The sequence below is a fragment of the Orbilia oligospora genome (genome assembly GCF_000225545.1).
Source record: "Orbilia oligospora ATCC 24927 unplaced genomic scaffold scaffold00081, whole genome shotgun sequence".
In the NCBI taxonomy this organism is placed as follows: domain Eukaryota; kingdom Fungi; phylum Ascomycota; class Orbiliomycetes; order Orbiliales; family Orbiliaceae; genus Orbilia; species Orbilia oligospora.
Genome location: NW_011645638.1, coordinates 385147 through 410548, shown reverse-complemented (window position 1 = coordinate 410548; position 25402 = coordinate 385147). Strand labels below are relative to the sequence as shown.

Genomic DNA, 25402 nt, shown 5'->3' with positions numbered 1-25402 from the left:
CATGATACTATTAAAACAAAAACAACTCAAACGCTTGCTAACTACACGAGGAAGGATATACAAAAACTAGAAAGATAGGTATCGATACTGGAATACAAAGGAAGAGAAAGAAAGATACGAAAGAATATCAATCTACATTGAAGCTGCGGAAATCTAAGCTCCCTTTACACCCTCAGTAGAAGCTCGGTGTTCAGCCGACATATATGCTTTGATGTTACCCCGAAGTAACGAAGCATCTTCAAGGTCTCCATAAGGGTGTTCTGTCTCAACAGCCTTAACCAAAGCTGCATGCGCCTCACTCCTTGGTGTTATATTAAAGTGGTAAGTAGTCGGGTGGGTTACCAGTCCAGGTGTAGCACCTACTATTCGTTCAATTGGCATGCCAGTCTTTGGATCAATCGGCTTCTTGATATCGAAAACTGCCAAAGATTGTGCGAGAGCAATGAACACACTGGCATCTGCTAGACGACGTCCAGGGCATATCCTTCTACCGAATCCAAAAACAAAAGTGTAAGGATCTCTCTCAACTGGACCTGGGCCAAGGAATCGTTCGGGCTTGAATAAATGCGGTTCGCTGTATGTATTCGGATCTTGGGAGAACCATGCAATGGATGGGATCACTAGTGTACCCCTCGGGATTCGATATCCACGGAATTCATCTTCTTCGTCACTAGTGTGAGGCACGCAAAGCGGTGCAATGGGTACCCATCGCATTGTTTCCTTTACCACAGCTTCAACATATGGCAGGTTTGGACGATCTTGCAATGTAGGTAACCTTGAAGCAAATCCTCCAGTCACACGATCAATCTCTTCTCTTGCCTTGATCTGAATATCAGGGAACAGTGACATAGCAAGGAAAAAGAAACCCATTGATGCAACGGTTGTATCAGCTCCGCCACCATATAGCGAAGCAGCGCTGTTTTTGATGAGCTCGATTTCTGCTTCATCGGGGTTTGTGTCTAGAAGTTTTGAGATGTATGATGTTTTGTATCTCCGGTGGTTTTCGGTGAAGGCGTATGGGATGTTCATGCAGTCTTGGTATGTTTGGGTGTATTCGCGGGCAATTTTCTTAAAGCCTGCTCCTGGCATGCAGTCTGGGAGGAATCGAAGCCATGGAATCATATCAACAAGCCAGGCGCCTGCGACAATGGCTTCGCCGAATTCAGCCATGAATTTGTTGGCGAGGGTGACAAGGGGATCACGACCGTTAGGGTTGACATTGTATCCGAATAGAATTTCTAGAATAATGGAGGCTGCTTGACTGTATACACACCACCATATCGTTAGCCTCTACTGTAATATTTATGGTCATATAGTATTGTATGGCTTTTGAAGCTTACATTTGCAAGTTTTCAAGAAGGTTATCTGGATTTTCCAGTGTCTGTAACAAAAACCGTCGAGTTTGAAGGTCGATAAGATCATGGAATTGTTTTATTGATGCTGTTGATCCTATCTGCCCGGCGGCTAGCTTCCGTGTCTTGCGGTGATATCTATCATAACCTAAGATACCCATTTCGTGTTCATAGCCACACCTACAATACCAGCATCGGACATGTTAACCACATATTTCTTGCCATATTTTGTATATTGTGTATAAGACCATACATTTTGGGAAATACCATAGACGGCCTCGAAGAAAACTTCGCCGATCTCTTATCTAATAGCTCTACTGCCATATCTACGTCATGTAGTAAAATAATCGTCTGTCCGAAAACAGTTATGGAGCTTATAGGCCCATAAATATCCTTGTGCTTCGCCCAGTGTTCCCATTCTGGCAGTCCTTTAGGCGGAAGGTCGGTTACGTTCCCCAGAATCGGTACACCCTTCGGACCCGGCGGCAGCGGTAATTTCTTCGCGGAAAAGAATGTTTTTCGGATGACATAGACGATGGCGCAAAATACGCCACCGTATAATACGACAGTAGGCGCAATCGGCCCGCTGATTGGGAGCATGAATTGTGAGCGCATATTTTGGAGGTGGTACAAGAATTACCAGACGTCCTGGATGGAATAAAAATTTGGATCCGACAGTTTGGTCTTTGGGACGGCCGGGTGGTTTACTTTTACGAGTCTATACGGGATTTCTTACGTTTAAGAAGTACCTCTAGAAAATGACGTCTTCTATCACTCTGGACAAATCCGCGGTTTGGTATGATTAACAGGGTCCTTCTTATTGGATTAAGGGTCCTCAAGTGGAGAAAAATTCGAAATACATACGTGGCCTGCAGTTTACTCCGCTGTTATGGCTGGGATATACTGGTAAATCGAGCAGCTACCCCGCTGTTGATATCACGATAATATCAAGCTAAAGTGAGATTGGGGAAAGCGGATTAGCAAGAGGAATTACATCTTGCGGACGGTCCAGCCGCGCTAGGTTGATTAGGCTCCACCGCGGTCCGCGGTGCGAGCCGCTTTATAGTCTAGAATAGCTGATTTGCATATTTGTACACGTGTACGGTGGGGATCGAAGACTAATGCGTATTGAAATCAAGGCAGTCTGCTCCATTCCTCGGTTTGTAATCTCAATCCGGGATTTAAAAGAAAATAATAAATATGCATCCAATGGCTGATGCGTTTAACATATTCTGAAATATACGCCGGCAACCAGGCGGGATGGGATTGGAATGAACGTAACAATTTGGCTCTACAGTACCAGAATAAAAGGGAAAATTATTTCTAAGCTTGTGCAATAGTATACTCCGCGTGCAAAAATAGCTAATGTTCAGGTTGATAGCAATTAAAACATGGGGGTGTCGATTATATATCGCGCTTGCTCAAGCTCCCTTGAAAGATCGAACCGGAGCTGTTCCCAGTCCCGAGGTTTCGCATGCGCACTATCCCCATTTTAGAAAAGGTTTTCAGGAATACTATCCCCAAACCACACTACATTAGTAAAAGCTGATCTGGAAACAAACCATTGTGACAATGTGACCTGGGATGCATTCTTGAGTGACAATTGCGAATCCGGCCCCACTCTAAATCCAAGGGATATGGAAATGGGACACCTGTTTCCCTAAATTGCTTTATTGCTTATCTAATATCCTGATTGTTCCGAAAGTCAAAACTCATTTTTATTACGAAGAAGTACTTCTTTCGGTTCAATCATTATATACGTACGGTGTTGGTGTTGTATTTCGTCGCGGCACTCGATTATGGTTCCGAGACGGCGGGACGCCATGATTTTGGGCGCCGCTGAATCTCTCGGAATGCCAAAATAGGCGCAAGAGCTAGCTTCATTGGCGTACATATTTTGGGCGCTTTAGTGCCAAGGTTGTGATTGATATTCTTGGTGTTTCTACGACGCAATATTACGAGCGTTTGTTTGAAATAGTTTCTTTGGATTGGATATCAATATTATACCCTTGAAGTTGGTTGGGAAACATCGTGGCAGATATACTTGCATGGCAGTGGCCTGTAAACCAGTCGGCTGCTAACACGACGCCTAACCTCCTTGAACTTTAAACTGTTGGCCGAAATTTCGAACGTTCGAGCTGGTTAATATTATTTTCCAGGTCGATGGGTCCACTACTGTCGGCTTGGCATCCGCGCGTATACACGTATACGTGGATGTATTAAAGTTAATTGATATTCTCTAGAATAAATTATTTGCTGGGAACTAATTCCGTTCGCAACTTCAGACGCCCATCGACGTCATGTATTAATTGACTACTTAGGTACCCACTCTAGAGAAAACACTAGCTAAATTTATAAATTGTTGGATGCAATTGGTACGTGCATGCATACGTTCGAATTTCGCGGATACCCGATCACGATCAAGCGTGGTCTACGGCTTTACAGGACTAGTCGACTCGAGCTTTACAATTCAAAATGCTACATACGTATGAGACTACGGTGTTTGGATGCCACTTGGTTCTTATGCATGATCTTAAGATCTTTCATATAGTATTTTTTTTTAATTGTGCGCCTGTACATACATATCCCCATACCGCACACCCACTTTCTTAGATATACACTATTTGAAGTCTCTAGCGAAGTTGTGTAAATTCGACGAGCTAGAAAATTTACAGATTCTGTTGCGTCAAAAATTTACGCAGCTTAATATCCCCACAACACACATCAATACTACGATCGATCTTAGAGTTTTTTTTTAAAAATTTTTATCGTTATAATATTTAGTTATGGTTTAGGTTGAAATAAATATCTAAGTTTGCCAAAATTCTTGGGAGGGGAATTCGGAAGGGTATAAATAGCCTCTCGTTAGAGATTGCTGACCTCGGCTCTATAGCTGTAGACAGCTCCGATAAGCTTATCTCGTAAATGAAACGGCCGTTTTGAATGTCAAAAAACGTTTCAAAGAAATATCCCCTGAAAGTTTGGCAATAACTGCTTACATAGTAATAATAAAATATGTCTTCGAATCCTCGGTACTCTCTATCATTTATAATGTGAAATCCCATTCTGACTTCTGAAGGGTGCTTAGTAAGTTGGCCTCCTGGATAATTGTCCCCGACCGAAGGCCGAGGAGCTCCGAAGCCACCAAATATATTTAAATACTTTGGGGGGCCCCTGCAGAATTCCATAAGCTTCCCGTCGCACAAACCCGCCCAATTGATGCTGCTTGCATTTGCGGTGCTGGGGACCTAATGCTGTCATCTTTCCCCATGGTGTAAGATTACTCAACATACAAAGAGGCTTGGATGCCCAGGTCGGCTGCAAGTTGTCAAACATTTCAACTCCCATTCCAGACTTCGATGCCAAATCCCCACACCTGCGACAGCGGGTAGTATTCTATGTATTTACATACATATACTGAACGCCTCCGAAGCTACAAAAATCTGGGCTAGTGATTAGTGAACGTTTCTATATGCATAACATTGAAATCGTTATAGAAACAGCGAACGGAGAAATTTCAAGCCGGCCCCACTATCTCCACAATCTTGCCTATCGATACAGCGGGAAAGTGGTATGAGCTCTTCGGCTCCATATATTCGCCCTATAGGCCCAGGATCCATTCGCCTCTCGGGTTAGGACCGCAAAGGGCGAGTATAATTACAAAGGATCACATACATGAATACGATATTTAACCGTGAATCCGTGTATTCTTTCCAATTCGAATATTCCACTTCATCACTTCTTGACGCACGTCCTGGTAGATGAGCTCGTAGAACTAGGTTTCCTAGGTTTCTTGCACCACGGCTCCGCCCAAATCTGCACCCATCGACGATTTTTCCAACCGACATGTCGGTGGAACGCCAACGGGAAAAGCCTCAATCGGTCGATATAGGGTGACCCGCATCTGGGCAGGGGCTCTTCTGCAGATTTTCTATAATTACTAAACCTTAGGTTAGGCCTAGCCAGCGGGCTGACATAGCCCTAATGATGAAACCCGGGGCCGTAAAGTAACTGCAGCCGGATTGACAGGGCAGCTGGGTAACAATAGTTAGCGCTAAACAGGGGTATTCCGGTACGGTATAATGAATCTAACGAGCCATTCGCATTTTGAGAGACGGAGCCTGGTCACCGTTCGAATAAACATGATACCCGACAGTTGTGAAGTTTTAGATTATGGGAATCTTACTTGGGGCGGTAAAAAGGAGTCGACTGTATATATAAAGCATCGGTGTCCCTGCTCTGAGACGACTCCTTTTTCCAACATCGACAACACAGGGTCTCCAGTCGCCAATTGATCCTAAAGGAGAGGCAAATTCAAACTTCATTAACAATATCTACCCCATATTAATATTGGTGAAGAGAATTCAATATGAAGCTTCTACGAGTTGCAGCCGTGCTGCTCTGTGCCTATGGCACTCATTCCCTTCCAACCAACACTGGGTTGGTTGAACGCCAGTCTGGATCGAAGATTGCAACTGCTCACTTTATGGTATGATTGATTCTTCTAAAATTTCAACGAATATATATATATCAATTTGAATATGATTCTAAGAACTTCGCTTTTAGTTGGGTATTACTGGTGGCTATACCGCCGCCAACTGGCAAGAGGATATCAATGCTGCCAAGGCCATTGGAATCGATGCCTTTGCATTGAATATTGCTCGAGTAGCCGTTGATGCTTTCACCCCAACCCAGTTGGCTCTTGCTTATAGTGAGGCTCAAAGCTTGAACTTCAAGTTATATATCTCTTTCGACTTTGCTTGGTTTGCACCGGATAGCAGCTCTGTGTCGGAAATCGTCGGAATTTTGCAGACTTACGCTGCTCACCCAGCTGCTCTCAAGCATAACAACAAGGCTGTCGTTACTACTTTCATTGGCGATGGTTTCGGCAATAACTGGAATACCGTCAGAAGCCAAGTCTCTACATCTTTGGAGATTCTTCCAAATTGGCAACCGCCAAATGTTCAGAACAATGCTGCTGTCGACGGTGCCTTCTCTTGGGTCGCTTGGCCAAACAGCAACAACAATCCTATTGCTGGTCCCATGACTACCGCTTCGGATACTGCTTATCTATCTGCTTTGGCCGGAAAGGTCTACATGGCCCGTAAGTTCATAATTTTTCTCGTCCATGGTTGAGTTCGGGTAGTGAAAATTAACATTGTCGTAGCTGTCTCTCCATGGTTCTTTACCCACTTCGACTTCAGCTCTTGGCAAAAGAACTGGATTTTCGCCAGTGATGACCTCTATGTGACTCGCTGGAACCAGATTCTGTCTATCGCCCCGCCTTTGATCCAAATTGTTACCTGGAATGGTAAGTTTACCGACCTACTGACAGTGTGGAAACGAGGGGTCTCATTCTGATATTTTATAGATTTCGGTGAATCTTCTTACATTGGACCATACAACGCTGGACATAGCGATGATGGCTCTAGTCAATGGGCCGCTGGGTTCCCACATGATGCCTGGCGTACTTTGAGCAAACCTTACATCACTGCTTATAAGGCCGGTGCTAGCAGCCCTACTGTTACCGAAGAAAAACTCGTCTACTGGTATCGCCCACACCCTAAGGGACTTACTTGCTCTGATCCCCTTGCCAAACCTACTGGCTGGGACTTCGCTCAGGACAAGATCTTTGTCGCCACATTGCTCACCTCACCCGCTCAATTGATTGTTAAATCTGGTGGCAATTCCGAGGTTACAATCAACGTTGGTGCCGGTATCGTTCTCTCGTCTGTCGACATGGCCACTGGTACTCAGAGCTTCAAGCTCCGCCGTAACAACTGCGACATTATCTCCGGCAACGGTGGTATCCAGGTCGCTTCCACCTGTGCCCGTTACAACTTCAACGCCTACGTGGGCGAATTCACACCATCAACTGGTACGTGTACGACTACTACCACTACTCGCTCCACAACCACCACTACCCGCTCCACCACTACCACTACCGCAAGCCCAACTCCTACTCCAGCTAGCGTCTGCAACCACGGCGAAGGCGATGGGAATTTCGCGGGCCTCTGTGATTTCTCGTGCTACTTCGGGTACTGCCCATCTGGAGTCTGCCGATGCACTTCCTGGGGAGCGCCAAATACCCCACCACCAACGACTGGCCAGAACGGAGTCCCATTGCCTGGGTTGGGAGATGGGTACTCGGGACTTTGCAGCTTTGCTTGTAATCACGGCTACTGTCCTCCAACTGCTTGTATGCTGGTTTAGAGTACCATTGACAAGTATGTTACGTGAGACTCTGTCATGATAAAATACGATGTAACAATAATAAAGAGAAGGGAGCGAGAGGGGAAGCAAAAGTGGACTTTCTTTAATGATGTTTAGATATACCAAGTTCTGGTTCTTCGCACGCGGGTGGGAAGGGAATTTTTTTGTTTGCGGTGGATTGCTAATTGGGTGCTTTCTGGAATTATTTTTTGTTCTTTGAGGGGTTTCAGATCTGTGTACCCCTCCTACCAGCAGTAGTACGACTACTGTGCCTTCAACGAGTTCAACTACTACCACGACTACAACGACAACCTCTACCAGTCAGACAACTACTAGTAGCACTAAGACGACTGCTGCTTCAACGAAGACTACGACTGTGATTTCGTCTCCTACGACAACTCCGGCGACGACTAAGAAGACCACTTCGTCACAGAAGACAACCACTACTTCGAAGAAGACTACTGCTGCTGCTACGACTTCAAAGAAGGCTACTACAACTTCAAAGAAGACTACTACAACTTCAAAGAAGACCACAACCCGTCCGACTACTACGAAGAAAAAGACAACTACTCGTAAGTCGACAACTCCGACGACTCGCAAGACAACTACAAGGACAAAGTCGAAGACTACCACTGCTAAGAAGTCTCCAACTCTTTGCACGTCGAAGCCAAAGCCTACTCCAAAGTAGCTTTGGAGAGCGGACTTTCATTCAAGTGTCTTCTTTGGAGCGGTTGAATTCTCTCGTTTTCTAGAAAGCATTTTTATTTCGCCATTGAAACGAACATTCTTTTCTTACCCCATGTGTGTATGGCTGGAACTGGTTCATGATCAGCTCATATTGTTTTGAACATTGCATTGTTTCGGCTGTTAAATAAGCATACATGGTTGGATATAGCATTTTTAGGTCATAGCTTAGCTTTGTAATACAATATATTATATCAGTAGTAATATCACTACACTAAAACTTTGAGCGAACTTAACCGTGATAGTTGAGTATTTGGAATTTTAAAGCAAGCAAGCAAAATTTCTAGGTACATTTGGGAAAGGTCGAAAGCCTTATATTCGCAGAATACTTGAGATCGCGATCGGTCGATATTGGTCTAGATCTAGTATTAATTAATGTAGCACAAAGTCGTCTCGTACGCTGGTAGCTGTACTTCGTGTTGTCTGGTGCCAACGAGGCCACTGGTAGTCCACTGAGCACAAGTGCAAGTTTGGTGTCGAGACTGAGCTGGTCTCGTAAACCAGACAACACTGAGCCCAAAGCCTGCTCAATTTCGCGGAAAAAGTGCAACAATATTTTTGCGTTGGGTGGATCTAGCTGCCACGTGACTCATGCGTATTGCCACGCCTCTCACCATGCGATTTCGCGCGTAAAGTGGAATTTGTTGCCCGAATCCACGTCTTCCCATTCCCAAACAAACATTCAACCTTCCGTCTACACCAAGGAAACCACCACGATATAGTGACCCAAATGAAGCGCAAATGAACGATTGGAGAGCTCTGGGGTATGTCCCGGACAGCGAAGGTGAAGACGATTACGATTTAACCCTTTCTACACCCAAAATAGTCGAAGCGACTGCTGCAGCAGGTACCCGACTCTCAAGCGCTATAACGAATGAAAGGACGAACAAGGGAGAAAAGAGGGATGACCTGGGTATCTTTGATTTACCACCATCAAGTATAGAAAATGAAGGACCTTCTGAAGGTCAAAGGAGAGGGAGAGGGAGGCCTCCTAAAAGAGGAAGAGGGGCGAAACGATTGAGTGTCGGTGGGAGCCAGAGGCCGAAGAAGCAGGCGAGAATTGAAGAGCCGTCTGGGAATGTTATGGCAGATATTCCTAGCACTCCAAAAAGCCGAATTGGTGGAACGAGGGAAACGTCTTCGCCGTACCCGTCGTCTGGGAATAAATCTATCCTGAACCTATTTTCAATTGGGGATGGGGATATGGTATGTAACTGCAGACTCGCTGTGCTTGTTGTGGAATCTACACTAACGGTGATACGGCGGATCGTAGACCCTTGATACAAATTCTGGAGTAACTAGTCCGAACCGGGGAGATATTAAGGGCCTTGACGAGCACGATATCGAAGAAGTGGACCTAATTGATGTATGTAATAAATATTTAAGAGCTTGGGTTGTATATACTTATGGTGATTTAGGAACATGGTCCGGATTCAGATATTGAAGATGCTCCTGTGCAGCCTATTCTACCGGCAGTGATACCTCCCAGTTCTCCTCCTGTTCCACCCCGGATATTTTCTTTGGAGTCGGCCACCAACTCTCCCGCACTACCTTCACGAAATCTCCTCATCGAGTCATACACACACTATCCAGCACCGCCTACACCTGTGTCTGTATTTTCCAACCTTGAAGTACGGATACCATTTTCCCACAGCGGCCTCACTGATCCTGCAACACGAATCAACCTCGACTCCACCACCACGAATTCCGACGAGCCCATTCCAGCAGATGACTTCACCTCCGGGGTTGCACGTAATCTCCGGACTAGAAAGCCAATTCAAATGAATCCCTACCAACTTGAATTAGAGAGGTATAACAGCGACTGGAAATCAAGAGGCTTGAAACCTGTTAGATATATCTACGACAACTCGATCCCGCCGCCGAATAAGAAAGTGCCGGAAAAGGATTCGCAAGAGGATGAGTGGATTATACCGGAAGGTGATGAAGAAGAGACTCGGGCTTCAACTTTGCGACAGACACAGAGCTTCCAGTCTGTGGATCAGGACTCTATTGATGTTGAAGGTCATCGGGGTTTACATGACAATGATGAGGAGCTTCTAGTGCTGGACGAACTCTTTCGACGGTCTGCTAAGGAGAGACCTTCCAGCCCAGGCCAGAAAAGAACAGCTAAGGGGGGTAAAAGGCGAAAAACAAGTCACCCTTCTGATCCGAGTTTGGATGCTAGGAGGATTCTAGAGACATCAAAGGCCAGTGTAGCACGAGGCAGAAACCTGACCGCCGTGTCTGGAGAAACAGAGCCGTATCTATCACGAGACCTTGCGTCCCCCACCCTCGTTCCCAAAACCCCGACTGCAGGGACTAAGAAGACTCGCGACAAATTTGATATATTTGATTTGAACTCGTCAGGCTCAGATTCTGATTCGATAGCTAATAAGCCACCTGCATCAACTTCAAGGAGGCAAGTTATTCTCGACTCCGATGAAAGTGATGGAGGAGATACGACACCCCGAGCTGGCTCACCGACTCGACGCAGGCTGTCGGTCTCAAGCTCATCTGCATCTGAAGATGAAGAAGAATCTCCGAACGACCCCGAGGCACGAGAAAATGAGATCCAAATGTACCAGAGGAGAGTTCGTGGTGTTTTACCCGCGTCCTGGATAAGATTTAATCAGTCTAAAGAACAGGAGAACAAAAACCCTGCGAACCTACACCATTCCCCACAGGCGCGACCAGTGGTCAAAGGGATGGCGCAGATGAGAATTAGAACTTTAAACAGCCCACCTGCTGGTTCTATGACTAATCCATTGAACCTAAGCTCGTCTGAAAGTTCTGATGACGACGGTGATGGTGCTGAGATAGTGGAGCAGCATTCGAAAGATGTCTTCATTGCTTCATCTGCACGTTCGCTCACTTTGGACTCAATAACAGGCACCTCTGCTGGAAGGCAATATGCCTTCGAAGATAATGGTTTTGACAGAATGCTGAATCGGTCTCGCGCATCGAATTCCGGGACTAGCAAAAAGAAACCCTCAAAGCCGCGAAACCTACGACAATCGAAATTATTCCGTGAGCAATCCAATACCTATAGCGGGACGCCGTCTAGAAATCAACATGTGCCTTCAAAACCTCGACAGAGATCCGTCGCTCTCAGCGTCGTCGACGCATGCGAGCGCTATCGAAAAAACAAAAAAGCGAGCCCTCCACAGTTCATGCGCATTGCAGAGAGACTCGCCAAAAAACGAAGGAATCTTGGAAGGCATTTACCTGATCGCAAAGTTGTCGAGATTGACCGTTTCCTAGAAGATGAAACCGACAGGGAGGATACACTAATGAAATGGAAAAAGACCAAAGCGAAAGATGACTCTCCTCTTTCTTCATCTTCTCATCGAGATAAAACTGTGCCATCAAGCGCCAGACCGCAACAAGCCCGATCTAATTTTAGCGCCCTTCCATCGATTTACGAGCGACAGCCCACGTATCTACAAACTAAACTTGCATCTTATCGCCTTGAGCAGGAACCCATACGGCGGCAGAATCAAAAATCGCGACTGAAATCCCATGTCATTGCCAAGCCAATTGCATTGATTCCGTCGTCAATCCACCAACGAAGAATAGGCCTTGATGATTTTCTTCTTCAGCGTCTTAGCTCAAGGCCAAAAATCGTAGACCCCATAGAAGATGATGATTTTCGGACCCCGCAGCCTACAATTCCGCAACACCCTCCTGATATCACTCAGCCGCGTCTATACTCGTCGAAGCCGGCTGTGCAAAATACCGGAGGCGTTGGTGGTGCTAGAGGGTCAAAGAATGGACAATCAGCGTTACCAAAGCGGCGCCACAGGCAGCGGAGGAAATTGAATGCCCCGAAACGAATAGAGCGGAATGCACTGCCTATTGCGTTTCAGCCACCAGAAAGACAGCTACGAGAGCTGCCCGAGTCAATGGAGATTGACATGAGCGATGGGAAAGCTCTCTGGTTTCAAAATATGAAAGCAGTTGGAACAACCTACTCTATCAACTTCGATATTACAATTCCGCAGTGTCAGAAGAGCTTATTCCAAGCATCAACCTTTCTGGGCAGCGGGACACTAGCTAGGGCATTGCAAACCAATAGTGGGAGGACCTATCGGTCCGGAATCAGGGCTCAAGGTGTCGAGATCTTAGGAAGATTGTTCAACTGGGAGGTTTACGAAGAAGCTGTTGCTGCAGAGCTGGAAATCGGGTTGGCTTCTGTCCTCGATGGAGCAGAGCAGCTTCTAGGCGTAGAAGGTTCCCTTGGGTCCGGGGCCATTCCAACTATTTTGGCGATAAGACAGTTTTTTCGATATGTGATCGATTATTTATCTACAAAGATTTTCTTTTCAGACCTTATCGACATTAGTACATTTGCTGTACGATTTTTGGATATTTTTTCAGACTTCACCTCGAAAGTTGGATCGCTCAGAGTGGTTGCAATTGGGGGGCTCTCGGCGATAATCCAGATGCAGTTCTATGCTTATACATCTATTTTGGTCCATCAAATATCCTGCATTGCTGATGGAGGTAGTGACCAAGTCGGGCTTCAGAATTTCTGCGGCGAGCTATCGGAATCTCTAATATCTGTTCTAGCATCTTACGGGACCTACAGGCTACAGAAAGGATTTTCACGAGCTTTCCAAAACATTTTCGCTGCTGACAAGCTAAACGAAGAAGCGATTTGCTTAGAATCCTGGATAATTGCATACCAAGTTTCTCTGGTAGCCAAGTCCGACATGCCACTGCGCAAACCTTCATTCTGGGAACATTTTAACACTTTCATATGTCCAAATGCCATCAATACATTAAGGGATGTTGAAATTCTTGATTCCTTGTGGAGGGAGATATTCCGTCTACTTCCTCTGTCGGCAATAGATGCTAAGGGCAACATGGAAGCACTCGACGTTGACAATATCAAACTAGATAACTGGGGGTTCGTCAAAGAGTTGATGGTTCAGTCACTCACAATTTACAACTCCTCGGGCTTAGAGGGCCGGCTTAAGGCTAAGAATTATATCTGGGCTCTTTTCGCTCGATGTTTGGTCTTGCTAAGAGACTGGAAGTGGGGGCGACCAGATGTTATTATAGTACCGCTTTTTGATACATATGGGAAAAGGTTGCAGAATTTGGCGGGAGAGAACAACCCTAGAGACCCTAGCTTTTTAGAGCACCTAGATGGACCCTCTTTTTCATCTACGCCATCCGAAATGTGTTTTTCTATATTTTCGAAAATAGTGGCTCTTGGAACCAAGCGGATGCAGCTACACAATTCAAAGGGCCTAGGTGATCTTGTGATCAGGATTATACCTAACCATGGAAGAGTGTTTCTGAAGGAAAATAACAATGACTGGGCAAACGTCGATATGCTGGCAAATCACCATTATTTGCTTACAGCTTTATATTACGGTGCAAGTCATGACTTAAAGAGGAGGATCGCTGGGATTGTTAGGCGACTAGTTGATCCTGAAAAATCTCACGCCAAAGTCTGCGCTCTCAATCTACGAGCTTGGGCGAACATCTTGATTTGCGAATTGGCAGATGGGAAGAGAGAAGAAATTCTGAAAGATTTGATGAAGTGGCATTCTAGCATCGTCCAAACCACAGTCCGGCTTCACAGGGAGAATGATTCTTGGCTCGAGGAAGAGAGAAAGAAACTATTCGATCCACAAGTGATATCGAAGCTCGAAAAAGATGCCATTGATAATAGAAAAAATGTCGAGAGTGTGCTCGCCAGTGCAATGGATTTGCTGAAGATGGTGTTTAGAAAGGAAATATGCGACTTTTATTCTGCGGAGTTCGTGCTAGGCGCGGATTCTCTAAAGACTATTTATGCGCTGGCCAGTAATCTACCCCAGGCTTTGGTCGCTAATGCGGTTCAGATTCTCTCTTTTCATATTAAAGTTTGCAGGGACTTTGGTATTTCGTCTGCAAAGGATGATAGCCAGGAGAGTTGGGCAGGCTTCAATGATATAGAGAGTGAAGGGTTCAAGAAAACCGCGGCAAAGGTAAGCAATGAAATCCTTTTGATTTCTAGAGCTTCGAAGTCATTTAACAAATTATGTGTTTTTAGAGGCTACTGGATGAACTGTACGATCCGATGTTTCGACTTCTCAATACCTACTTTGCAGGCCGAGGAAAAAATCTGGATAATGTTCTGGGACCTTGCATCAAAACTTGGGTTGAGTTGGGAGCCTTTCTAGTGCAATATGGGCTCAAGGTTCGTGTGACCCTCGAGCAACTACCCTTAGTTTATACACTATACTAACAACAGCTGCGTTGCAGACTTGGGACGACTATTTCAACCGTTATCAAAAATCATGGTTTTCTATGGTGGACACGGATACGAAGAAGGTATACTCGGTCTTCTACGTGACAAATATCATACAGATCGACCCAGGTGTCTATGATACACACAAGACACAAATACTCGAGCTATGGGCTCAATCTTTGGTGGAACGTGCTTCACTTTTGAAGTTCCAGCACGAGCTCACTGCAGTCTTGTTCAACCACGATCTTGGAAACACATTGTTCTCTAATATGCCGTTTGAAGTCGATGAAGAAACTGAACAATATCGCATCAGTGCGGTCACCTTTAAGGAGCGGCGATTATCTTTGTTAGGGATGTTATTAGATAATATGCAGCGGGAGATGGTGAAGGTGACCGACGAAAGGGACCAGGGCAAAGCGAAGACGCTAAAGACGGAGTATGTCTTAATACTCCAGGGACTTATGAAAGCTATGAAAGATAATTACATGGCAATCCATGCATCGAAGAACTCCTCCAACAAGTCTCTCAATACGACTCTCCTACAACAACAACTTGACGAAAAGACGACGAGCGACTATGTCACCTTTTGTCAACAGATTGTAGAGCATCTACAAAAATATACAACTGATATATGCGCTATCGACAAGTTCTTTGTTGACTCAGTGATCTTCCCGTTGCCGAAGAATGATCCGACTTATGTTACTTCGAAACTCAAGGGATACTTCTTAAAGTTGAAAACGGAACGAAGAGGGTGGTTTGTTCAATTTTTACAGTTTTGGAATAATACCGTGGGGAGGGTAGCGGTTGACAAGCAGCAGGAGTACTTTGTCGAGCAGACCTTGGGGGCGTTTGATATTGGAGAAAGATATATGGTTGAGCAAGGCGGAGGTGGCAGGACGTCCAGGGAGTTCTGCGTCATCGCTATGTTTGGTGCTTATACCAGAAGGTGTATGGAAGGGATTGGGAATCTTGTGGTTGCAGTCCCGATCTTGGGGGTTCTGGAGAAAGTTGCCCTGGGGTTGGAGTTGGAGTTTGATGCTTTGGAAGAGGAAAAAGAGGTTGATGGGCGAATCTCAGGACTGTTGGTAGCAATTTTGGAACCAGTTAGAGTGGCGATTGAGGCTGCTATCAGTATGGATGACAGGGTGCTGAATGAGCCTCTAGCGCTGCATGTTGTTGAATTGCTTGCTAGAGTAGTCGGGGCCTGTGATTACATGGTCAATCTGCTGCATCTGAGAGATAATCATGTCTCAGAGGAGCTGGCACAAGATCTGTTGAAGATTGCAGTGAGAGGCCTCTCAAGGTTTAAGGCTTGCATGACCGGGCGGGTCGTACCGGAACAGCTGGATATGGTGATGTTTGAGCCGAATTTGCCGTTTCAAGCTGAACGGAGGAGATTTGATACTGAATATAATGTAGAGATAGAGAAATGGAGGGTTGAGGGTAGAGAGTTATTTGTGAAGAGGGCTGCTGTGAGGAAGGAAGTTGAGTGGGATCATCTAATTTCTGGGATGGGGCTGGCGGAATCGAAGGAAAGATTATTAGGGAGGATTGAGAAAGTCATGCAGCTGGTTGGTGTGGGTGTATGCGGAGGGGTTGTAAGGGAAGTTGAGGGGAATGTAGTGGAAGTGAGAAAGCCCATTTGTAGATGGGCTGATGAGTTATTGGGGATTGGGGAGAGAGAGCTCGAGGGAGGGTTTCATGAAGTTGAGACTGAGGTGTTCGATATGGATGACTAGTAGCCTCGAGGTTGCCGCCGCCGGCTTGAAGCTTAAGATGCATCACTTCTTGAGTTTGTACATAAGAGTTCTGGTCCTATCCTGAGAAGATATATCTTACCAAATCAAATGATGATGGGTTTTTGAGCTGCTAGCACGAGCAAAAGCAGACACGATTGATTGAATTGTAGAACTCTCTATATTTTTATAGTTATAGGTTTGCTAAAAGTTTAGCTGTCACAAAACTTATTGAACTTTACTCGAGCGTGACAGGCTATATGAAGGAAATATGCATATATATGCACCCATTGCTGTGTTTATATATATCAATCCTCCCCGTCATCATCACGTATAACCTTCAGATCAGAATCACCGTCAATTTCCAACGTACAAGAGGCACCATCACCTTCTTCCATAGTACCGATATTGTTCGCTGCGTTGAGGTCCACCCAAACAGTATCATCCTCAAGTTTAGGGTCATCACCAGGCAGAAAACTCGCCTCGCCAGCTGAGCAATCTGTGAATTCGATCGACCCAAACCTTGCCAAGCTATTCTCCCAATAGTCCTGTACAATCCACTCTGCCGAGTCACCTTGGAGTGAATAACCGTCCGGAGCCGTGAACTCGAAACTTGAATATTCATCCGTCGACTCGTTGTGTATATAAAAGTGACCTGTGCTGGTATCCGTGGCCCAAATGTGGCAGTATACGACATCGCCAGAGTTCACCGTAAGGTCAATTTCAATCTCGTCGGATGGATACCAACGGTACCAGGCATATATATAACGGTCGATGCTTCCATCGTCATTATCCTCGTATACCTCGTGAGATGTCCCGCCGGCAAGAATTGGGAGATCGTCCGAAAACCATGTAGTTTCCGAGAAACCGTCGTCACCTTCCCAGCCGTCAATGCCAACCCATGCGGAAACGCACCAGGCATCTTCATCGCTACGGCCAGGATCTGGTGTGGGTACTGTCCACTTGGCTTTGATGGTCCAGAAATAATCGCTATTGGAGATTACAGCGCCCGACCAATCGACGGTATCCCATTCATCTACTTCATCTGCATCGTTGGTGTCTTTGATTTGGCCTATTAGGGGCTTGGCTTTTTTGTAGGGGCCGGATTTATTTTTGAAGGAGTTAACTGCCTTTTTGACGGAACCTTGGCGCCGTTGGTGAGGCTTGAATGTTGGATTACTGATGAAAGTGGCATTCTTTTGTTTGGACATTTGTTGCTCCCATTCAGTCAGACGCTTGGCGTCTTTAGGCCGTGGAGGGAGGCCGTAGGTTTTCAACTCCGCTGCAATTGCACGGAGTGGATCGAGGTTTGGCGGTGGCCGCTGGGGCACACGAATACTTGCGAGGAACTTTTTGGTGAGTTCGGCTCTCTCTTCATCGCTCAAGCGGGGCTTGCTCGATCGTTGATCGCCACCTGGCTTCGGTTTCGGGGGACTTTCTAGTTCTGACATTGTGAGGCTCTTGGACTATGGCAATTAAAGATAAGGATCCCTAGAGAGAAGAGGGGTAAAATGAAGCTTTGCTGCGGTAGATATATAGCTAGGTACGTATTTACATGCTATAAGGATTCGCAGTCAAAAGCTGCACTTCTGGCATGCACCCGATGCCGACTTGGACAAACGTAGCCAATATGTGCGTATGTACATATGTGACCATTACTATTATCAGCGAAATATGTTGAGGAGTAAAGTGGAGTCATATTCTATAGGTTAGTATAATTTTTCTTTCCATGATAGTGCTAGAGAGTTTTCAATCATAGGAAAGACCTCTATAGCTATAAAATTTAAAAGTTATTCATTTCAGTTTAAGTATTAACGAAGTACCACAACGCACTAGCGTTAACTATTTCATCTATTGTATCACGGTGAATGTGCCTGTTTGGTTAACTTATGAGGCTGACAATTATACATTGTATTGGCGCCGAAGTATGCAAATATAATACCTACAAGAATCTCTGACGGAATAAATAGTCAGAGAATAAATGTATCAACATGGAACAAATCAAAAGAAAATATCTCAAGCGAGGCCATGGTGTCAAGAGAATGCTTAAGTTTCTCAAGATATGGAACTTGTAGAGTAAGTAAGCCCCAGCATATATGAGAGGTTCTTAAAAATCACATAAAAGCTCTGGCTACTGCCTTAGATAGTAGAATTTTGTTTATGAAACCTGAGGATGGGCTTAATTTGTATAATTATATATAAGGCCTAGTAAGCTACCAGCCATCTCATTCGCTAGGAGACTTGAACTCCTCTCTACTTAGCTCATTCATACTACTCATGATATGTTGCCTCCTATTGTAACTTAAATCTTCAAATAAGCATGCGACTAATTCTCCGAGGACGCTAAACTGCTTTAAAACTGCCTTGGAGACCCTCGGATGATCTCGCAGTATTTTCATGACTTTTATTGAACCTGTCTTTTCGCGTTGTCTGTGTGGTTTTTTCCTTATAGCGACCGGACCACTTTGGTTCCGTTCTACCGGAAAATAGCCGGAATCAGTTGATAACATTTTTATCCCAGCTGGTCGAGGCTAGATCGAACGTTACATGTGCTGATACTATACTTACAGAATACAGACGACTTTCGCCACGCTTTCCGCGTTGTGTGGTATATTGATCCATGCCTGTGGCCTGCGGAGCCAATGGTTGGATTGTAAAAAATAGTCCGGGGTAGTTCGCCGAAGCTAACCGGATTCAACCCGGAGCCAATGAGATGATGCATGATTCGGGGCTGGGAGGCTCCACAATTGAACAGGCATGCAGGATTTCACATGTCATTACTCTCGATATCGATCGATAATTCCCCACGTTCAATTTTCTAGTGCGGAGGGCGCCTTCACATGCTTCGTTATGAGGTAACTCCAGGCGCGAAGGACTGCCAGTAGCTGCAGCAGAGCTCCAAAAAGAACAGACGAAATCGCGCAGAATTGGAAGACCCTGGCCGCAGATAGCTGCTCGTGATCTAAGAGAGATGTATCCTGTTACCAATATTTGATCATTCTCGAGTTCTAATCCTTTAGGGTTAACGTTGTCGGAGTTCTTCCGGGTAGATAGATGTCATGAATCGAGGCGTGAGGTTGAGAGAGGTTGACCTCATGATCAACGCTAAAACACATAATAACAGTGGTAATTCTACCAAGTTAACTGTCAACTGTGTTTGCAACGTTTGATTCCTTCTCATCGCGCAGCTGTTCACTTTCTTAATGCTAAGCATACAAGCATTGCATTCTTTCCTCCATCATCATCACCATCACCATCACCATCACCATCACCTGCATCTTCCTCTTAACTTAACCTCCCCCATCTCTTCTCCCCATCCGATATCCTCACTTTTACTTCCTTTCACCGCACCCCTTTTCTTCGTTTCTTTCTTCTTCGGTTTCTTCTTCTCTCTAACGACTTTCCTAACGTCTATATACCCCCTTTCTGTCCCTGATCTTTATTGCTCTTCTAGCTAGCTTTAAGGTGCTCAAGCTTTTATCTGTGCTTGGCTTAGATGTGGTTGCATTGTGCAGGCGTTTTTTGTTAGCATTGCTTACTACAGCTACTACGACTACAACTACGACTACAACTACGACCCCCCTCCATATCCTCTTTATATTACGTCTCGGCTCACGTCTTTTTATTCACTCTCACGACTTTTCTCATCTCTTCCTTTTGTCGCTGCCCTATCCAATACTTATTTCTTTTCCTCCTTCTAGACTTCCGTATAAGGTTCGAATATTTCGTGTTGAACCTGTTGCGGTCCCAAACTGGTTACACGGATCTCGAGCTACTCGACATTCTCGGCGCACCATCAAGCCCATAAAAACGTTTCTGAATTGTTAGATTTCCCAATTTGGTTATACGTCAACGGCAACGTCTATCGGTCTATCTGGGAGACGGTTGCTCCCTGGTAGTTCAGGATGATTGGTATGCTCCGCTGTCTTCTGTCTCTCTCTCCCTTACCATCTTTTCATCTCTCCAGCTATAGCTACCCTGTTCTACACCATCGATATCAGCATTGGCATAGACTTTACTCCAACATCACCAAATTAGACACCTTGGACTTATTTATTTTACCTATATCAGTTTATACAGCCGCTAATAATGCCGTCGATGATAGATCATGTGCTTGGACGGCCGTCCAACAAATACAGGAAGTTCGAAGTGTTCTGTGTGGTTGTCTTCTGGACAGGCATCCTGGGAGCGTAGGTCTCTTCTAAATGTCATTTCAAGCTTCTTCCTCGATAGATTGCTAATCTGATTATTCATTTAGAGGTAATAAACATGGTCCACCGTTTCTACGCAAATACTTCAGGGCTCTGTCGACCCGTCTTACTCCATGGCAAACATTTATTACTACAATGTTATGTCTATACGTTTCTCAAAACTTCAGCAAGATCATGGGCCTCGAGTCTCCAGAGCCACTTGCGAATCTCTACACAAAGGCATACTTCCGTGCCACTTGGGTCACGACTGCCTTAGATGCTGGGTTTTGGACAGCTATGCCGATTAGATGGAAGTGGCTTAGGGATCTCTGTGGTCCTCTCTTTTCGGTATTTTATCTCTTTGCTACTCGTCTAGCCGATGAAAAGCAGCGAAAGTGTCGTGCTACCATCACCACCGAGCATATGCGAGTCAGCTGGAATAAAATGCGCAATCCATATCTTCTGGCAGCCCAGAAGCTGGTCAGTCCACCTCTTGGTGTCACCCCACGCCATATAAAGATTGCCCGACCGAAGGAGTCTCCGAACAAAGAGCCCATTAATGCTGTGCTCTACTTCAACGGTTCTCGTACGGATCTCTACCGCTGCTCCAAAGTTGTTCTCGACTTCCCTGGTGGTGGGTTTGTGGCTATGTCTCCCCGCTGCCATGACGATAAGCTCTGTGCGTGGGCCAGGAAGCTGCCGTACCCCATCATCTCTGTCGACTACAAGAAGGCTCCAGAATATCCGTATCCGTACGCACTTAACGAGTGCTACGATGTTTATCATTCGATCGTTTATACTAATGGCAAGTGTGTTGGCTTGAGTGGAGAGAAGAAGCCGAGAATTGTGCTCGTGGGCGATTCGGCTGGCGGCAACTTTGCGGTCGGTGTTACGCTGATGATTTTGAATACTGTGGGCACGAATGCGAGGTATAGGCAACAGGAGTTTAAGAGTCTTCCTTTGCCTGATGGGTTGGTGCTTATATATCCAAGCTTGGACATGAACATCGGGTACGTTATTCTCCAATTTTCTTAATAACGATAGAAAGGCTTTAAATTGACTAGAATTGGAATGGCGATTAGATCCTGGATGTCTGAAGAGCAAATGTCACTTATCCGTGACCGCCAAACCCGCAAGATCAATCGATCTTACATTCGTCGCAAGTCAGAGTATTTTGAACAGACATCTGGTATCCATGGTGTTGCCACGGAAGACTCTGATTCCGAGAATGCGAACTCTGTTGCGAAATCCACCGCTACTATCAAGCCTACTTCGAATCCACCCAATGTAGCGGCCACTCGGTCGGAGGAGACAAAGTCAGCCGTCACAGGCCCAGCTGCCGAATCTACAGATCGTAAAGTCGTCCAGACACGCCTAGCGACCACCAGCAGGATCAGCTACTTTAATGATCGTATTCTGACACCTGAGATGATGCGAGCGATGGTTATCTTATATGTCGGGCCTGATAACCGACCTGACTTTACGACTGATTTCTTGCTTTCACCTGTCGTTGCACCGGTGTCATTACTTGAGATGTTCCCTAAATCCTACTTTTTGACGGGCGAACGTGATCCTCTAGTTGATGATACAGTTATCTTCGCTGGTAGATTGCGACGTGCGAAGTTTGACCTGTGGAAGCGACGAAAAGAATTGGGATTGGAGAGAGGGTCTTTCGATGAGAAGAAGCACCTTGAAGTCTCGTTGATTCCAGGGATCTCGCATGGTTTCTTACAAATGTGTTCCATCTTCCCACCCGCCTGGGCACAAATTGATAAATGTGCCAAGTGGATGACTGATATTTTGGAAGATGAGAGGCTTGACGATGGTGGGCTAACCAGCCCTGAGGATTACTTTTCGATGGGTAGCAAGAAGAGTGATGGTTTCGGGGGCTTTGGAGGAAGCATTGATGGATCGAAGAGTAGGACTGGAAGTATGAGTGAGGATGAAAGGCCATTGGAGATCGGAATGGCATCTTTGTTGAAGAAAGAGAAGAAGGCGAAGGCGGAGAAGGCGGGTCAGTCGGATGCTACATTGAAGGGTGGGGACACGGGGCATGTCAACGGGAACGGTGGATATCGCATGGACCCTACCAATGACAGTAATGTTGTAGCTCCAGGAAGGATGATTAGTGAGGATCATCGAAGCAAGAGCCAGAGGAGTTTGGCTAGTGACGAAGATCTTGTCGGGAGAAGGATGGAAGGGCTTACGAGCACCCTTGGAGGCGCGGTCAATGAGACTTAGTGCTTCTGAATTGGGATCAGAGCCTCCAAGGATCGCCTTTTTAAACACGTACTTTTTTTCTACGTCCTATGATTCTGTGGAAGCATTTTATGAGCTTTACAGAAACTAGGTATATATATGGTTTGAGCAGGCCGGGTTTCTTTATTCCTTATTCTTTTTTTTGTTTTTACCCGTGGTCATGCTCTGTAGGGGCTTTAGAAATGGTAGGTGGAGGAATGATATGATCCGAGCTATAGCGCTGGCGGCCTCTGTACTTACACAAATCCTATGGGATGATATTCCCTTGTTGATTCTGTAACTAGCGATGGACTGCTCGATCCCATAGAAAATAGAGGATATAGTCTAGCGCTCCACATTATATTACTCTTTACTTGGGTACTGTACATATTCCTGGTCTTCTGCTCATGAACTCTAGTCGTGGTCGAATCCTTCGTTAGCTGGCCTGTCCCTTGGACTAAGGCCAGATCATTAATACGTCAAACTATTAAACATTACATCCTGCGTTATCAGGATCTCCACCGATAACGGGTTTGGGGGATACTGAACGTCTCCTTCCCCGGCAGTGGGGACCGTGGTATACTCTCATCCATTGTAGTCATTGCATCAAATTTCTGAACCATCCTATCGGTCATGCGCCGTATATCCCACGGGCGCCTTTCAAAAACCGGAAGCCCATACCCCCATTCTTTCAATCGCGAATCATCCCAGACCGCTGCATAATAATCGGAGTCCTCGGAGTTGGGATTACTTAACTCCAACCCTTGCCAAGCGATTAATGCGGCCTCTGGCCCTCGTTTTATATAGTATTTATGGTAAGCGCCATGTCTTTGGGGTCTACAAACTCGTTTTCTGGAGCTGGGCGTTGCTGGGTCGGAGAATGAGTTTGAAACTAGATATGTGTCTTCTCTCTTTATTTTTGAGATGTTGGAGAGGGTGTTTATTGCTGTTAGCCGGAATTCATCGAAGACTCGGTCTGCGAAGAAGAGACAGTTGTAGAGGCGATTGGTGTTTTCGGTTGTATTTCTGCGGGTTACTGATTCTGTGGCGTCGCAGACGAGTGATGAGAGAGGGGTGAAGATTGTGGAGAGGGTAGTGGGGGTGTGGGGTTGTAGAAAGGGGAGGGAAGAGCGGGGGAAGGAGTTGAGGAGGAAGGCGGAGAAGTGGAATTTTTGGTAGAAGTCTGAGGTTTATAGAAACATGTTAGTTATAAGTGTCTTGGGAAGGGAGCTTGCGCATTTAATCGATCTTACATTCAGCTTTTCGAACCTCGTCAGTTCCATATGGTCTCCCATCTGGATACGATCGTCCCTCCCAAAGATAATTACCCGAGAATTTTTCGAGTAATTCTTTGTTATCTGATTGAAACTGTTTAAAGATAGGCCTCATCTGCTCTCGTAGATGCATAGCGACTATCTGGATATGCTTCACCCTCCAAAACCCCCAATGCGCTAATAGCGCATGTAAACTGTCGTCGTAGGTATACCACGGGGTATCGCCGAACCCTCCATCGGTTTCAGAAGTGTATATAACAATCAATACCCAAAGTCTGTAAAATGCGCGCACAATACGACTCCTTTCTTCTAATGTAACGGATCTTTCTCCTTTGCACCTATCGAACTTTCGGTCTGTAGTTGCATCTCTATCTCTGAATAACCTAGGATATCTCTCCGTTTTTATAAAATATTCGCAATGTTGTAAAATTGCTTTATGGTTCTCCACCAATCGTTTTTTGGTTTCCTCCCCTCGGTCGAGAAACTCTTGTCGGTAGGTTCTGTATATGTAATCCGAATACCAAAAGGTTTTTTCGGCGTCGACGTAGGAACTGACGATTTTTCGGAATTTTTGCCATTTTATGGGGTTGCTTCCTGCCGGACGGTTTAGAAGTTCGGAATAGCAGGCAAGGAAGAAGGATTCCTTTTCGTAGATTGTTGCGTCGGCGTATAGAGGTTCTGTGGAGACTAGGGATTCGTAGTGTTTGTATGTTGTTGCGAAGCCATTGGAAACTGAAGTTAAGGCCTGGAGGGATAAATAATCCGGGATGTTTAGAAGGATTAAGAGTTTCACGTCGACGGGAAGGGATTCTAAAGTCGCTCTCATTGTCGCAAAAAATATTGAAATAAACTCGTATATATAAATATATATTTAAATATTATAAATATTTCGAGTAGACGTCGACGATAGGTTTCGCATTCGGGTAATCCGTGAACCTAAATGCGAATGCCGTATGGCGAAACATAAAAAAAAGGGCGGCGGTGCTGGTTGCGGCTGGAAGGGGAAAAAACCTCGCCGGCCCATGGCTGGTTAAATATCTCCGGACTTAATTCATTCAAACAAAAAAATAGATTGCGAGAACTCTGGTAATCTGGCGGCTGCTTGTCCATAAGTGCACCTTTTCCGTCCTGAGGCGGGTACGTGCGCCGCACCGGCTGAAATGGGCGGTTTATCACGTTGCATGTCCAGGGAATGGTCTGCGCACGCAAGGGTTTCTCACGATTTAGGATCTTGGAAGGGTCTCTTGTGGCACAGGCATTCACTCTCGAGTGCGGGTGAGCTGTTCAGGCTGCAAGACGGCCTCTAGCTCTGCATATTGCCTAGTCTTGGGTTAGCATGGGGGCCTAATCAACCGTATTCTTGGAAGCGATTGTGCAACTTAACTTTCTGATCGATATAATATCAATTTGG

At 45.5% G+C, this 25402-nt stretch overlaps 6 protein-coding genes across 6 annotated transcripts; 3 read left to right on the top strand and 3 right to left on the bottom strand.

Moving 5' to 3' along the window:
• Nucleotides 1–153: 153 nt before the first annotated feature.
• Nucleotides 154–1967, bottom strand: AOL_s00081g120 (uncharacterized protein; the record flags this gene model as incomplete). The annotated part of the gene is made up of 3 exons (XM_011124938.1): nt 154–1261; nt 1341–1532; nt 1606–1967. The coding sequence occupies 3 exons, from the start codon at nt 1965–1967 to the stop codon at nt 154–156; spliced, it is 1662 nt and encodes a 553-aa protein (XP_011123240.1).
• A 3754-nt stretch (nt 1968–5721) lies between these two features.
• AOL_s00081g119 (uncharacterized protein) lies at nt 5722–8253 on the top strand (the record flags this gene model as incomplete). The annotated part of the gene is made up of 5 exons (XM_011124937.1): nt 5722–5841; nt 5919–6456; nt 6520–6663; nt 6724–7551; nt 7796–8253. 5 exons carry the CDS (start codon nt 5722–5724, stop codon nt 8251–8253), a joined length of 2088 nt encoding a protein of 695 aa, XP_011123239.1.
• Nucleotides 8254–9050: 797 nt separating this feature from the next.
• Nucleotides 9051–16292, top strand: AOL_s00081g118 (uncharacterized protein; the record flags this gene model as incomplete). The annotated part of the gene is made up of 5 exons (XM_011124936.1): nt 9051–9515; nt 9583–9675; nt 9728–14290; nt 14356–14502; nt 14568–16292. 5 exons carry the CDS (start codon nt 9051–9053, stop codon nt 16290–16292), a joined length of 6993 nt encoding a protein of 2330 aa, XP_011123238.1.
• Nucleotides 16293–16597: 305 nt separating this feature from the next.
• AOL_s00081g117 (uncharacterized protein) lies at nt 16598–17740 on the bottom strand (the record flags this gene model as incomplete). The annotated part of the gene is made up of 1 exon (XM_011124935.1): nt 16598–17740. One exon carries the CDS (start codon nt 17738–17740, stop codon nt 16598–16600), a length of 1143 nt encoding a protein of 380 aa, XP_011123237.1.
• Nucleotides 17741–20378: 2638 nt separating this feature from the next.
• On the top strand, nt 20379–22720 carry AOL_s00081g116 (uncharacterized protein; the record flags this gene model as incomplete). The annotated part of the gene is made up of 3 exons (XM_011124934.1): nt 20379–20479; nt 20548–21489; nt 21562–22720. The coding sequence occupies 3 exons, from the start codon at nt 20379–20381 to the stop codon at nt 22718–22720; spliced, it is 2202 nt and encodes a 733-aa protein (XP_011123236.1).
• Nucleotides 22721–23226: 506 nt separating this feature from the next.
• Nucleotides 23227–24817, bottom strand: AOL_s00081g115 (uncharacterized protein; the record flags this gene model as incomplete). The annotated part of the gene is made up of 2 exons (XM_011124933.1): nt 23227–23900; nt 23971–24817. 2 exons carry the CDS (start codon nt 24815–24817, stop codon nt 23227–23229), a joined length of 1521 nt encoding a protein of 506 aa, XP_011123235.1.
• Nucleotides 24818–25402: the final 585 nt, after the last annotated feature.